This window comes from Lepidothrix coronata, unplaced genomic scaffold, assembly GCF_001604755.1.
Source record: "Lepidothrix coronata isolate B3197 unplaced genomic scaffold, Lepidothrix_coronata-1.0 Scaffold176, whole genome shotgun sequence".
Taxonomy (NCBI): domain Eukaryota; kingdom Metazoa; phylum Chordata; class Aves; order Passeriformes; family Pipridae; genus Lepidothrix; species Lepidothrix coronata.
The window spans coordinates 1324210-1338129 of NW_016690356.1; the positions used below are offsets into that span (position 1 = coordinate 1324210).

At 50.4% G+C, this 13920-nt stretch overlaps 1 protein-coding gene across 14 annotated transcripts in view; it reads left to right on the forward strand.

The window, feature by feature from the left end:
• The window catches only part of MEGF11 (multiple EGF like domains 11), a 268428-nt gene that overhangs the window by 253142 nt on the left and 1366 nt on the right, over nucleotides 1-13920 (forward strand). For 8 of the 14 annotated variants that reach the window (XM_017830247.1, XM_017830243.1, XM_017830245.1 and 5 more), the window contains 3 exons: nucleotides 2159-2225; nucleotides 6945-7001; nucleotides 13265-13471. In XM_017830247.1, coding sequence (XP_017685736.1) covers nucleotides 2159-2225; nucleotides 6945-7001; nucleotides 13265-13471 — 331 coding nt within the window. Of the gene's footprint in view, nucleotides 1-2158; nucleotides 2226-2351; nucleotides 2518-6944; nucleotides 7002-12252; nucleotides 12436-13264; nucleotides 13472-13920 lie in introns of those variants that run through there. The other 6 variants (XR_001877258.1, XR_001877259.1, XR_001877260.1 and 3 more) reach the window with 6 other exon arrangements.

Below are 13920 nucleotides of genomic sequence, written 5' to 3' on the forward strand. Positions count from 1 at the left end.
CTGCTCCATACCTGTGCCTGCTGCCAGGGTGTCCATTCCCAGTTTGGGGGAAGCACCAGGAGCTGTTCAAGGATAAAGAAATGGCTCCTGTGCCATCGGCTGGGAGATGCCAACGCACAGCCCGTGCCAGGAGCAGGAATGTGCAGCCACAGCCACTGCTCTGGGGCAGGGATTGCTCTGGAAATGCTGCAGACAAGCAGCTTTATCAGCTGTCCCCCTGCTCTGGGCACGTCCTTGAGGAGAGCAGCTGGAGCAGAGGTGCCTGATGAGCTGATGGCACGAGTTACCTGCGTGGGAACATGGACAAAAAACGAGAAGGAGCAGGAGGAGCCCCGGACACAGCGATCACTGGAGTTGCCTGGTGACAGATTCAAGGGCTGCAGGGCCTCAGGGGACTGTGGGGATCATCTGGCTGCACTTCCCACTCAGCACAGGGCACAGACTGCCCTGAATTGATGCCTCGTGCAAGGTCAGCACTGGTGGCTCCTCAGCAGAATCTCCTTCAGCCAGTCAGGTTTGGATGGGTTTGGAATGGGCTCCTGGGCTGGTGGCACAACGGGACCACGTTTGTGACCACACCTGACTACATGTCCTGAGAGCACAGGGCTATGTCCCCCTTCCCTCAGGTGGCACATCAGGAATTTCCAGGAGTGCTGGAGGACTCCAAGATTCCTGCAGAGCTTCCTCAGTGCCCAGGGACAGCAGGATCACTGCAGGCACAGGGACAACATGGGGCTGCACCCTCAGGGGGGTGGCTGTGGCACTGAGGGCTCTTGGACAGGACTGTGAAGGTGGGTGAAAACACCTTTGGACTGTGGCTGTAGGTGGTGGGTGTCAGCTGGGATTTAATATCCCAACAGACCTCAATGCATCAGTGGGGTTTTTCTTTGTTCCAGGCCTAAAAATCCACTGAGAAAGCTAAGCAAAAATTAATGAGAGGTCAGGAACAATGAAATGCTGTGATAATTTTGAATACTTTCTTTCAGTTTTAACCTCCTTTTTGTTAAGCATTTTCTTGTAAATACAGAAAAATAGCAGAGCTGAACCCTCTGAAGAGAGGCAGGAGGCTTCCCAGTGTGGAAGCAGACACGGGAGAGCAATGACGGATTCATAACTAATTTTTCAGAAACAGGGGTGGGATTTGCTCTTGAATTGACACCTCCTCAGGACCAGCTGTATTGCATCAGGTGTGGCTTTCAAGGGTAGAACGTGAAGGTGGAAAACTCGGCAGCTTTAGCAACTACAGTGATTCCCAGACCCTCCTTGCTGGGACTCACCTGATCCCCAGGGGCTTTCTAGTGGTAGAGCCCCTTTTTGCTGTGATGCCCCAGGCCAGAGGAGCCTTGTACCCCCAAACAGCAGCCCCCCCTCTTCCACTGACCACAGAGACGCTCCAGTGAGCTCACCCCAGAGCCCCAAATCCCCTGTGCCTGCCTTGGTGTTGCGTTCAACCATCGTTTTGCTCAAGTGAGGCTTCGACAGACGGCAGAGAAACCCAGAGCACGTTGACAGGGGTGGTCAATACACCAGCAGCCTTTTCCAGGCATTCCCACCACGGCAGTGTGGGATGTGTCCATTCCATGCCTCAGGCACACAGAGGGTCCCAGCTGCCACGCTGGGAGAGGTGTTTTTCCAGCAGCAGCATCTGGATGGCAGCCCTGGGCTCCTCTCCTTGCTGGCAGATCTGCACAGGGCTTTGTGCTTCACTGTTGCCAAAGTGATTTTCCTTGAATTGAGAGAACTCTGTCACCATCCCATCTCTTGTCACTGAACACACAGATGTCTCAGCAGATCCACTCAGTTCCAAGTAGCCCCTCTTTGCATGCTGATGTGGGTGGGTTTGATCCATCCATCTCCATCAGTTATTTTGGAGCTGCCAGCATGTCACTCCATGTCCACAGGCATCCAAGTCGTGGTACTCAAGGAAATCCTGAATTTTCCAGCATGTTTTTGTTCATTGCTTGGTGAAGTGACTTTCCTTTGTGATTTTCCCTAATGCTAGTGAACAGTTGTCAAACCCATATAGATAAAGGGCTGAAATGTGAGGCTAAGGTAACAGTCATCTCCCATTTTTATTCCTGACATCCTTGGGCTGGAGTCTCGGGTGGGAACTGTCTGTTTCTTCCAGCATTAACCCATTATCATACTTTTTGAACAGCTCAGTAACAAAGTCCTTGACAGAGAAACTGCAGACTGGAGACCCTACAGCTATCTGAATGAACTAGGTCAGTAATTTTTAAACACTTTAATCACTTTAGTAGACTTTAGAGCAATTCTACACCCAAGTCAGCCTTTCATAAAGGCATTAACAATAATGATGAATATTGTTGTTGTCTTTATTTCACCATCAGAATTGCCAGCAGTGAAAGGTGGAGAATTGAGAATTGTTTCCTTTACCACAAACCACAGACTAGGAGAGCAGAGTCAATATTCATTCCAGCCTCCCTCCCAAGGCTGCTGGGTTGAATCGCCATCATTACTCCATAAATGTTTTTTTAAGGACTGACCGAGGACATTAAAAATTCAAATTTGGGGGGTTTTTTTGTTGTTTTTCCTTTTCTTTCATGCTTAATAAAGCTCAGCACTAAATGCTGGCATGTTGATGGAGGTGTGGAGCCTCTGTGGGAGCTGGGCCTTGCGATCTGCCGTTATCTCCCGGTAAATCACACCCTGCCCCCTTCTCAGGCAATTCTGAGCCACCCGCCGGTGCAGCCAAGCCAAGAGTGAAGTTTAATTACCTTTCCTGAGTTTATTCTCCCTGGCTTAAGTTTTAACAGGGTTTTCAGCAGCTCTTAGCTCAAGTCCTGCCCAGATTTAGTGCTTTGGATGGTATTTATTTTCCTATCTGAGCACTTGGAGTTTGGCTTCTCAGTGGCAGAGAAGCCATTTGCCCTTTCCTTTGCTGGGATTACTGATATCTTACTGAAAATATGCTGTAGGGGGGGAAAGTGCAGCATTAAGGGGTATTATGGGATTTTTAAGGTCAACTATCTCCCAGCTCACGTGGCACAGGAATGAGCCCAGGGCAGCACCAGGCATCACATCCTGTCACAGCTCCTGGCACACCCCAGGCCTCGCTCCAGAGATCAGGCCTTCCCTGCATCAGGAAAATCACAAACCTGTCAAGCTTCAGTGCAAAACCTTCTCATCATTAAAACCATTAATGTGCTCTGCTGTATAATAACCTGCAGAACTGCTGTTGTGCTTATCTGTACATGACATGGGGGCCGGGGGGGTCAGGGTTTCCAAATGCTCCTCGGATCAAGTTAATTTTCCTTTTACCATTTTGCTGCTTTTTTTTTTGCACACTTATTTGCTTTATTTGTGTTTATCTTGCTGTGTCCTGAGCTCCCTGTGTGCCACATCTGTCCTGCATTCATGCATTTTATTTTACTGGCAGAAGCAATGCCAAATGCCTCTGCAGTAAGAAGTGCTAAATACTTTAGCTTTTAGCTAAGTGGTCTCCTGCAAAACACTCAGTTTTTCCCATGACATTTTGCATCCAGGATACCTTTTTCTTTCTTTTTTTCACAGTAATTGATGAAAATGAGATTTTTTTTTTCTTCCTTTTCAGTACCAGAATTAATGTCTGCTCGTGCTGACTTTCATAATGTTGAGTTCTTGCTCAGATCAAGGCCATTTTTATATGAAACTGTAAAATGTTTTCATTTCTCAGTATTACTTTGGTACAATAAAAGCTGCAGATTCCACCTGTGCAAATTTCAGAAAAGAAGTGAAAATCTTCAATGTTGAGTTGTAAACACAAAATATTAGTGAAGCCCCGTGGGGTCACAGAGGGGATCTTGACCTTCAAACTGCATCAGGCATGGAAGTACCACAGTTAAAGACATGATGCACCTTCTTATCCCACTTCCAGCCTTAGGTTTATGACACAGATGCCCCAGCTCATGCTCTGGAAGAGCAGCCAAGCATTGGGCAGGGTTGGATTCAGTTAAAAAGAGTTAAAATGGCCTTGGACAACTGCACAGCTCCTGTGCTGTGACCCTGAAATGTCCTGGAGAGCAGAGGTGTAAGTGAGCAAGAGGTGGGGGAGAATTTAAAGGGAGATGGAAAAGACATTGAAGAGAAATTTGGAATGGATGGAAACCTTCAGCTCTTCTGGTCACCCCCCTGCCAGCGACCCCTCTGACTGTGGCAGTGATTCCAAAGGATGGGACCAACCAGATGAGGAGCATCAGGCTCACAGGGGTGTCTGTAGGCTTGCTGGAATTTGCAGGTGTCCTAAATGTTAATTATAGTTGAGGGAAAGGATATTGTAAGAATACCTGTGTGAGAATTAACTCGGACATTCATCTTCTAAAACCTGCAGTAATAAGGAGTTTTCTTAATTCCAGTGGATCTCACCAGGCTGCAGGTGTCCTACCTGTTTTGCAGGACTTTTGTTTGCCAGGTTCATGTTCTTTCCAAGTGGGGAATGCAGGGACAAAGCCTGTATTTTCACTACTGGCACATTTGCTTGTGAGCTTCAAATATGGGGCTTTGTCAGAGAGCTGGTCGTGTCTGTTCTAGGGATGAGCACGAGTAATTCCCATGGACATGGGCTTGAGAGATCAGAGTTTGGGGACTCTGGTGCCAAGAAGAGGCAGCTTTGTCACCTCCCTGTGTGTCACTGCCTTCCCAAGGCAGCCCAGTCCTAGTTACAAGGAGGGTCTTGGCTTTGCAAAGTTCTCTGGTCTCCATCTCCTGCTGCAGAACAGGAATTTGACTGATCTCTCTTGCTCTAGTCCTGTCTGCATTGAGCAGTGGCAGATTCCAGCTTCCAGCTCCTCTCCCAGGGGAGTCAAAATTCCTGAACCACGTCCTGAGTTCAGGGAGGGTTGTTGTGCTCATTGGCTGCAGTGCTGGGCACAGTGAGCTGCAGCAAAAACAGTTTTATGTGTAATGTTTTTTTAACAGCAGTCCTTGATGCAGAGACTAAAGTGTGATTTGCAGCCCATCGTGAGGGACTCGAAGCTGAATTTATTCCAAAGGACCAAAGCCACTAAGTTTGATTCACAGCTGACTCTGCATTTTTCTCAAAGCCAAGAGGTGTGGAAAAGTATTTCCAGCTGAGACCCTGATTTCACCCAGCAGATAATTTAACTTCAAAGTTAAACCTGGACTTTCATAAAATGCCACATTCCTGGCCTGTTTAGGACTTTTCCACATTAATGACTTCTGCAGGTTAAAGAATAATGTGTCCATTTCACCTCCTGAGGAGCACAGCAAATACACAAAAACAGGTCATAAACCCACAGTATCATAAGAGAGAAAAGAGAAAACTAAAGGCAGAATTACAGGGAATAGATTGGGAAGGGTCATGTAGGGCTCCCAAGAGCAATGCCCTCCCCATGGGTCAGCCTGGGTCCCCTTTGCTTCCCTGCCACAGCCCCTTCCCACTGTGACCTGTTGGGAGCTCTCCAGCTGCTCCCACCCCAGCCTGGTGTGAGTTCTCCTTGCTGGAGGCACCATGTGAAGCTGCCCAAACACTGCTTGGTGTTCCTGCCCTTGGAGATTTGCTCAGCCCTGGCAGGAGGCCGTGTGATCACCAGGGATGGCCTTGGGGAGCTCCACTGCTGGGAAAGGGAGCCCAGTCCTCTTGGATGGCAGCCAAGGGATGAATTAGCTCCGTCCTCCTCGCCTGGGACTCTGCCCTGGCAGGAGAGAAAACCAGCACTGAGCTAATCCTGCTGTGTGACAGAGCTTCCCACACCTCCCAGTCAGCCTTGCCCTCTGCATCAGGAATTGGCTCAGGATCAGAGGTGGAAAACAAAGCAGAAGGTGCTCCAATGGATTGGGGGGTCACTCTTGGCCAGAAGGGGAAGGGCCCCATCACAGGGAGGATGGTGGTCATGCACCACCAGCCCTGTTCCTGTGCTCAGGGCTGAGCTCTGAGAGCCAGAGCAGAGGGGTTGGCTTGTCTTTGATGTGCCACTCACACATTTATTGTCCAATTCAGTCATTTTCCTTATTTAGCAAAAAACCCAAAGGTGTGCTGATAAAGGCACTGGTACAGCACTGCCCGTGGCTGTGACAACTTTTCTGCAGAGACCAGAGGACACTCAAGGACAAATAGCTGGGAAGCCTCTGGGACACACTGTTTGCAGGGCTCTTTTCCCAGCCTAACTGAGTTACTTGACTGGGAATCCCATAAGACACGAAGACATTTCTCAGTAACCAAATTTGTATTGATTTTCCTAGTCAATAAGAAATACCAGACTCTATAGTTAAAGAGATTTAAAGGCTTACATTAGATTTGCCTTTTGATTGATATCGAGGGTAATCTGCAATAGTGGAAATGAAAGGGGTTCCCATCCCCTTCTGTCTCTGCTTCCATGAGGAACAGCAAGTTCCTATGGAGGCACAAGTGTTGCTGTCAGCTCTCTGCACTGTCAGACCACAGTGGGCACTTAGGGACTGTTGTCACATCAGTTATTGAACCGTGCAAATTTATGAGCAAAGTCATAGCAGGTAATTCAAGCAGATTGTAAACACCTCAGATCTAAGGCTGTAAGTCAAATAACCCACTATCCACAAACAAAACAAAGCCTAAAATTAGTCACAGAGTGATGCAACACAACCTGCAGACTCACGTTGGAAAGGACACGTTTCAGGCTTCTTTCACTAATCCAAGCCAGTGTTTCAGTAATGAATGTACCAGCAGATGATTTTTTCCTGATCTCCTGATGGCTGTTCTTGGTAACCCTGCTGCAGGAAAGCCCTCCCTTCAGGGAAGCTCTTAAGCACATGCAGAATTCCAGGCATGCACAGACTCCCCACTGAAGCTGAGTGTGTGCTCACGGCTGAGGATGTGCTTAAGAGCCTCCCTAAATGAGGGCCCTGATGTACAGTTTAGAGGGAAGAATATATGCTGCTCAGTAGTCAAAGCAATCCAATTTACATAAATATTTATTTGTTTTCCATTATATATCATTTTTATGCAGGTGCTTGTGGGATGGATAGACGTCAGAACACATACATAATGGAAAAAAGCTTCAAAGGTATGGTATCCAGTGCTGCAGAACCCTGCCAGGTGTGAGGAGGGTGTCCTAGAAGAGGTGAGATAGGAGCCCCTGGGAGAGAGGCCGGGAGAGACAGGGAGGGACAGAGCCATGACCCACACAAGCTGCCTGCTGGCAGCACTCCTGGGACCATGAATTATGGATTCAGGCTTCCCAGGGCCACAGGTTCCTGCCTGGCACAGCAGCACAAGGCTAAAGGGAGGGCTCAGCTGCAGGGCAGGAGGGGCAGGTGGAGCTGGCTGGGCAGGGGACACTCCTGTAGGACCCACTGGCCACCCACGAGGATCTGGTGGCAGCTGCTGAGGACAGCCTGGGGTGCTTCCCTGCTCTTGGCCATCTTGAGCTTAAGCAAAGCCCCTGGAAAACAAGCTGCCCCTGCCTCGTGCCCTTTGCTGAGAGGGATTTGGAGCAGAGCTGGAGAACAGCCCTCCCTGAGGTCATTGACCCCTCACATGGCAGGAGAAGTTATGGGCACTGACTCCAGGGCAGGTCTAAAAAGGGATCAGGGATGAGTCCTGAGCACAGGGCCCAGTGGTTTTACATTTCACTTGTCCTCCAGGTTTACATTCAAAACATTCCAGTTATGCCTGGACCACGGGAGCACTTGGCACAGTGGTTCCCACAAGCTCCTGGCAGGTTGGGCTGGGATTTAGCACGTGGAACTTGTGCTCCAGAAGGTGGAGCAAGGAATCTGTGTCCTGGGAATAGGCAGGATTCAGGCTGAGGTCCTTGATGTGAATCCAAGGCTGTTGTGTCTGTACATGCCTGGGAATGTCCCTCCATCAGCCAAGGAGGGCAATACCACAGTAATGTCCTGGAGCTGCTCTTGGCTGAGTCATGGGGGCAGTGGTGCCCTCACACAGAGCTGGGTTCCAGACCCCCACTGCTCTGCCAGGCCTGAGGTGCTCCAGAGCCACACCTTTATCTGAACTAACAAGGAATATCCAAAGCTGTTCCTCACACAAAGCAATGATCAGCCTGTAGCCAGGCTTAGAGGTCAATAATCACTTTGTAGCTGCTCTTTTCAAAATACAGTGGTGCAATATTTGCTAAAAATTCACCTTACTGCACAGAAACACCAAAGGAAACCAACAATCCATGACCCAGTCTTTCTTAAGAAAGCTGGAATTAAAATATTAAAAGGGTTATGTACATATATGATATATATTATATACAATATACTCAATCCACTGGTTTCAGCTCCTTCAATGATTCTCTTTTTCAGAAGAAAAATCTTATTACATTATAGCTAGTTTGTTCTCTTTACATGGAACTATTAATTTAATTAGTTTAAAGTAAATTACTGGGTTTACAAGGTTTAAAAGCTGCTTGAAACACATGCAGCAGGAGCTCCCATCCATAGGCACAGTCACACAGAGGGGAACCAGCGGGAACAGGGGAAAAGAATCCCAGTGACAGGGAACTATGAAATGTATTTTCTGTTCCTACGTATTTTGCTTATTATTTAGGATCTGAACCATTTCTTTTACATGTTGATCTCCTTATAAATGGAAAAATCAGGCCCAGAAGCCATGTCAGGGCAGCTGGGGAGTTCTTTGTGCTGCTCAGCTGCCTCAGACGGGCACGGCTGGCGCTGGCAGGGGCAGAGTGCTGGGACACAGGGACACACCTGGCTTCCCAGGGATTTTGGGGAGCTTACCTGCAGGCAGTTGGCAGCTGAGGGTTCTCAGAAGCAGCTGCCTGTGGCTGGCTGAAGGTTCCCCCAGTCCCGTCTGAAGGTCAGTTCCTGGACCTAGGCAGCCCCGGGGCTCTGGGGCAGTGTGGGCACCCCCAGTCCCAGGGGAATTCCTTCCAAAAGGAGCTGGGAATGTGCCCCACGCTCAGCTTGCAGCTCTTCCTGCCCTGCCAGGTGCAGAGTTAGCCCTGACTCACCAAATTCCTCTGAAAGATGGAGAAACTCCCAGTCCCAACCAGTTGGATTGTGTCAGCAGAGAGGCTTGGTGGGCAGGGACTTGGTTTTTATCTGCTTTCATCCACTTTAAAAACCTGGTCCTTTCCCACCTGTGTGGTCCAGCTGGGGAAAGCTTCTGCAGCTGAAAGTGATGTTTGGTGCTCCTGGACCAGCTCAGAGCCTGGGAGGGGGCACAGGGGCCTGGGGCTGAGGTCAGGCTGTGGTGGTCCTGCTCCACCACCCCCTTCCCCAGTTCTCCTCCTCTGAGACCAGAGCCTGTTCCCCTCAGGGCTGGCTGGGGGCTGTCCCAGAGCAGGACACCAGGAGAGGGGTGTTCCCTGTGCAGCCTGACACAAGGAATGCTGCCAGTGGAGTGCAGGGGGTCAGGCACAGAGGTTTGGGTTTGCCAGGGTCGCTCCCAGTGTCTGACAGAGAGGAGCAGCAAGGGGCTGGGGGCCACAGTGGTGGCGCCTGGTGACAGGGGCTGAACAGTCACAAGATTTCCAGAGCAGCTTTCTGAGCAGCTTCTTTCCTGTGCATGGTGCTCAGTGACACCATTTGCAAGCTTTTCCTTGCAGCTGAGTCCTTTTGTATTTTTTAGAAGTATTTTTTTTAAATGAGTGCTGATGCACTGGTGGAATAATGTGACCTCAGGCAGTAACATTTTAAGGAAAAAAGCCCTACTCTTTGCACAACAGCCAGGAAAATCCCTGGAGCTGGAAGCACTAATCTCAGGGTTCAGCCTGGTTCATCTGGGGTTTGTACAGGATGTGTCCCCACTCCTGTGTCACTCTGAACAGCAGCACTGAGCCCTTGCTGTGCTGCTGTCCCTGCAGCAGCCAGGGTTGGGCAGGACAGGGACAGCAGTCAGCAAGGCATGGCATCCCTAAGGGGGATTAAATAGCAGGAACAGCAGGTTCTACCTGTGTGCAGCACCTTTCCTTAGCACTTCCAGTGGGGCAGTAGGTTCCAAGGCTTGTCATTAGGATGCCAGGGGAAATTCAGGGCAAAAGAGAGGAACCCAGTCTGTGGGAGGGACATTTCCAGTCCCTGCTAACAAAAATAAACCCTCCAAAGGTCTTGTGATTGGTATCCAGGCAACATAGAAGGCAGGGAATGCAAAATTAGAGCATATTCCCCATATTTCTCTGGAAGTCCAGCTGATCCAGTGCTTCCAGTGAGTCCCAGCACTGTGGTGACAGTGCCATGGGTCGAGCTGAGCTTCCACCTCCATGAGAGCTCCCTGTGGGTACAGGGGAGGATGAGGAGGCAGCATGGCCAGAGCTCACACAGGGCCTGCAGCACCTCGGGCTGAGAATTTCTAAACACCCTTGTTCTGGTTAAATTAATTCATGAAATGAAATCTGACAATCGATGCCAGACTTCTTAATTATCCCCAAATTACCTTAATAACAAAGTAACTCAGCTGCTTCTCCATCCCTTAAATTCTCCGTGATCCTGCACACAGTGTTTCTGGTGGGCTGATGGCTCCCTGGTGTGCAGCACATTCCCAAACATGGGCTGGTGCTCCATAAAATATATTTATTGTATCCAGAGCGAAGGTCTGATCCCAGGGTGGACACAGAGCTCCCGTTTACATCAGAGGGAATCTGCTCCTGGGCATGTTGTTTCCCAATCTCTTCTGGGGAAAGGCAGTTCCTGGGAGAGGCCAAACCAGTCTGGGCAGCCCCGGTGGTGTTTGATGGGAGTCTCCCAGCACGGTCCTGGGAAGGGCAGGGCTGGTGCTGAGGGACACCTGCCTGGCAGGCAGTGTCAGCCCTGGCAGCAGGGCAGGTGAATTTTAGCTTAGGAAAGTAAAAGCAGCTGATCTGGACTTAATAAAAGAGCTGATGTGCTGGGATTTTTGCCTGTGCCAGCTCCAATGTGCCCAATTCCATAAACAAACCAGCACTGACCCAACACAGCTCTGCAGGAGCAGCATTTCTCACTCGGCCCTTTTTTGCTGTAGTAGCCTGCAGTCCTTTATAATTGACATTTTATTATTCTAAGCCCAGCTCTGGTTTGATTTGTTCCCTCCCAGCCGTGGTGCCACCAGGGAATGCTTTGTAGTGGACACTCAGGGCACAGGGAGGATCCTGCCTTTTGCCCCATGAAGGTTTGCCCCAAAAAGTGTTGCTCAGCAGCACAGCTTGAGACAGAGAAGGAAGTTTGTCATAATCTCCCTGTCTTGCCCCAAAATGTAGAGCTGGCTCGTTGAAGGCTGCCCAGACTCTCCTAACAAGCACTACAGACCTGTAGTACCCACCAGGAGCTGTAACTTGCTGCCAGGTAGAGCTGAGCCTTTCTTTGGCTGAGAATGGAATGAAAACCTCAGGAATGAGTGTCTCTTCATCCAGCCGTGTCCCTGAAGCAGTGAGTGCTCCCACTCTGGCTCCTTGTCCACGTGAGAGAGTTCACTCATGCACAACCCTCCCACTGACTGAAGACTGGGGCCCAGTCCAAACAGGTCTTTTCAATCCAAAGATTTTGATTAATGGATTAATTCATTTGTTAGTCCTTGTCCATGGTCTCCTCGTCTCTCACACCAACAGATCCCAGACTCTGGCACCTGAATTTGAGTCACACACACAGAACAAAGGCCAACAATGCTGAGCTCACTCATGTGCAGGAGCCTTTGGTCTCCCAGGGTCGCTCCATCGTCCTGTAAAAGGATGGGATGGGATGGGGCATTTTTCCCCTGACTTGTACTGGGAAGGGGTTGGAGAAGCTGGAGGGCCAAACCCTGTGTCCAACAGCCAGGGAATTTCGGTGTTCCTTGGTTCCCATGTGCTGTGATGTACCAAACCAGGCGTGTTTCACTTGGAAGCAAAGGCACTGCTAATCTCACCCAGGCTGAAGTCAGACAAGGAGGTTCTTAGTTTTATAAGTAAATAAACATTGCAGTGGTGCCAGGGCCTCTGCCAGCCTCCCAGCCCTGATGGTCCCAGCACGTCCTGCTGGTTTGTTAGTGGTGGAGCTGGTTTCACTGACCTTGAGAGCTCAGGGCTCTCCAGACTTGCCAGTGTCCCTGGAACTGGAGCCCAGAAAGGCAACCCCTTGTGCAGGTGGCAGGGCACGACCTGGCACCTTGCTCAGGGCTGAACCGAGGCGAGGGGCACCAGGCCCAGGGGGTGATGGACACACAGACACAGACAGACACAACCCCAGAGCTGGTGGAGGGAGAATCACACCCAGTGGAGCAAACCTGGCGAGAGAGGGAGCAGGATGGGGCTCGGAGACGAGGTTTGTAAGGGAGGAGCGATGTCGTGTTGTCTGTCATTTCTTAACCTGAATTTCTCTTTTTGTCTCCCATACTAGACAGCGGGGGCAGCTGGGATTGCAGCTATTTTGCAAGTCCCACTATTTCACCGGGAGTATTTCATATATACCAGGATCTGCCTTTGTACTGTAACCCAGCACAAGAAAATGCCTCATCTTTCATTGCATCGCTCTAATTCTAAATTACTGGCACTGCCCAGCAGGATGCACACGGCAGCAATGGCACGTTCTTGACTGTCAATGTTAAGACTTATTTATTCTCTATTGTTTTTTATTTTTTGAAGCAAGACTGGCACTGTACCTTGCAGCAGGCTGGCACAGCCCAGCCAGGGTTACCGGCTGGTGGTCACAGCTCTCACGCCAACCTTGTTCCCCCCACGTAGCACCTCTGTCACCGTCTCCTTCTCTCCAGGGGAGAGGAGCAGGAGGTGTTTGCAGCAATGGGGGGGTAAAGCAGAGCAAAAGTGAGGCTCAGACAGAGTATTGTCCCCCCCTGTGGAAACCTAAGTGTTCCAGCTGTAGGATGCTGGATAACCCCAAACTCTCAGGGGGCCACACATGCAAAGGCTGCACTGGTGCAGTTCTGAGCCTGTGGCAAAGCTGTGCATTCCAACACAGGGCCTTGGATGTGCCCGAAGCCCCGGGACACTCACCCTGCAGCTGGCCCAGCAGCCCCAGTCCCAGCAGAAGGTCCTGCCTGCAGAGCCGACTCGTGGTCCCGGGCAGGGTTAAACACGGCTCCTTAGGAATTAGGGGAGGGAGGGAAGGCATTGCCACCTCAAATTAAACGTTGCAGTAAATGACAGCTAGAACCTTTTACAGCAAAACCTTCGGTACTGAGCAGGTTTTCATTTCTTTCCTGCCAGTGAGTTGTGGATGCAATGGTCTGGAACACCCAGAGCACAAGCGCCGGGTGTCTGTGCTGGATGCGTCGAGGATCCTCCTTACCCCCTGTCCCCGTGTCACCCCCAGCCTTCCTGCAGAGGCTCAGCTGTAATTAACTGAGTTAAGCTAACGACCCTCACGCTCCCACCCCGCTCTTGTTTTGCAGATTATATGAAAGAGTCTGTGTGCAGCTCCAGCACTTGTTCCCTGAACAGCAGTGAAAACCCCTACGCCACCATTAAAGACCCCCCCATTTTAACCTGCAAACACTCCGAGAGCAGCTACGTGGAAATGAAATCGCCTGGTCACAGGGAGTCCCCGTATTCCGAAATGCCAACTTCATCCACAGCCAATAAAAACATCTACGAAGTTGGTAAGCAGTGGGTGGCACGAGGGCTGCTCCAGCAGCTGGGGGGTTCAGTGCAGAGGCTGGTTTTCTGCTTTCCTGACACAAGTAACCTGGACTTGGCACAGGGCAAGGAGACACTGGCAGTGGGGGGAAGGCCTGAGCACTGGTGTGTTGATTTGGGGAGCTAAGAGCTGTGAAGGTGGTATCCTGAGTTGAAAGGGACTCACAGGGATCATCAAGTCCAACTCCTGGCCCTGCACTGACACCCCAACAATCCCACCATGTCCCTGAGAGTGTTGTCCAAACCCTCCCGGAGCTCTGGCAGCCCTGGGGCTGTGCCCACTGCCCTGGGGAGCCTGGGCAGTGCCCCGCCACCCTCTGGGGGAAGAACCTTTTCCTGATATCCAGCCTAACCCTGCCCTGGCACAGCTCCAGCCGTTCCCTGGCTCCTGTTTGGTGCTTTTCTCCCTGCT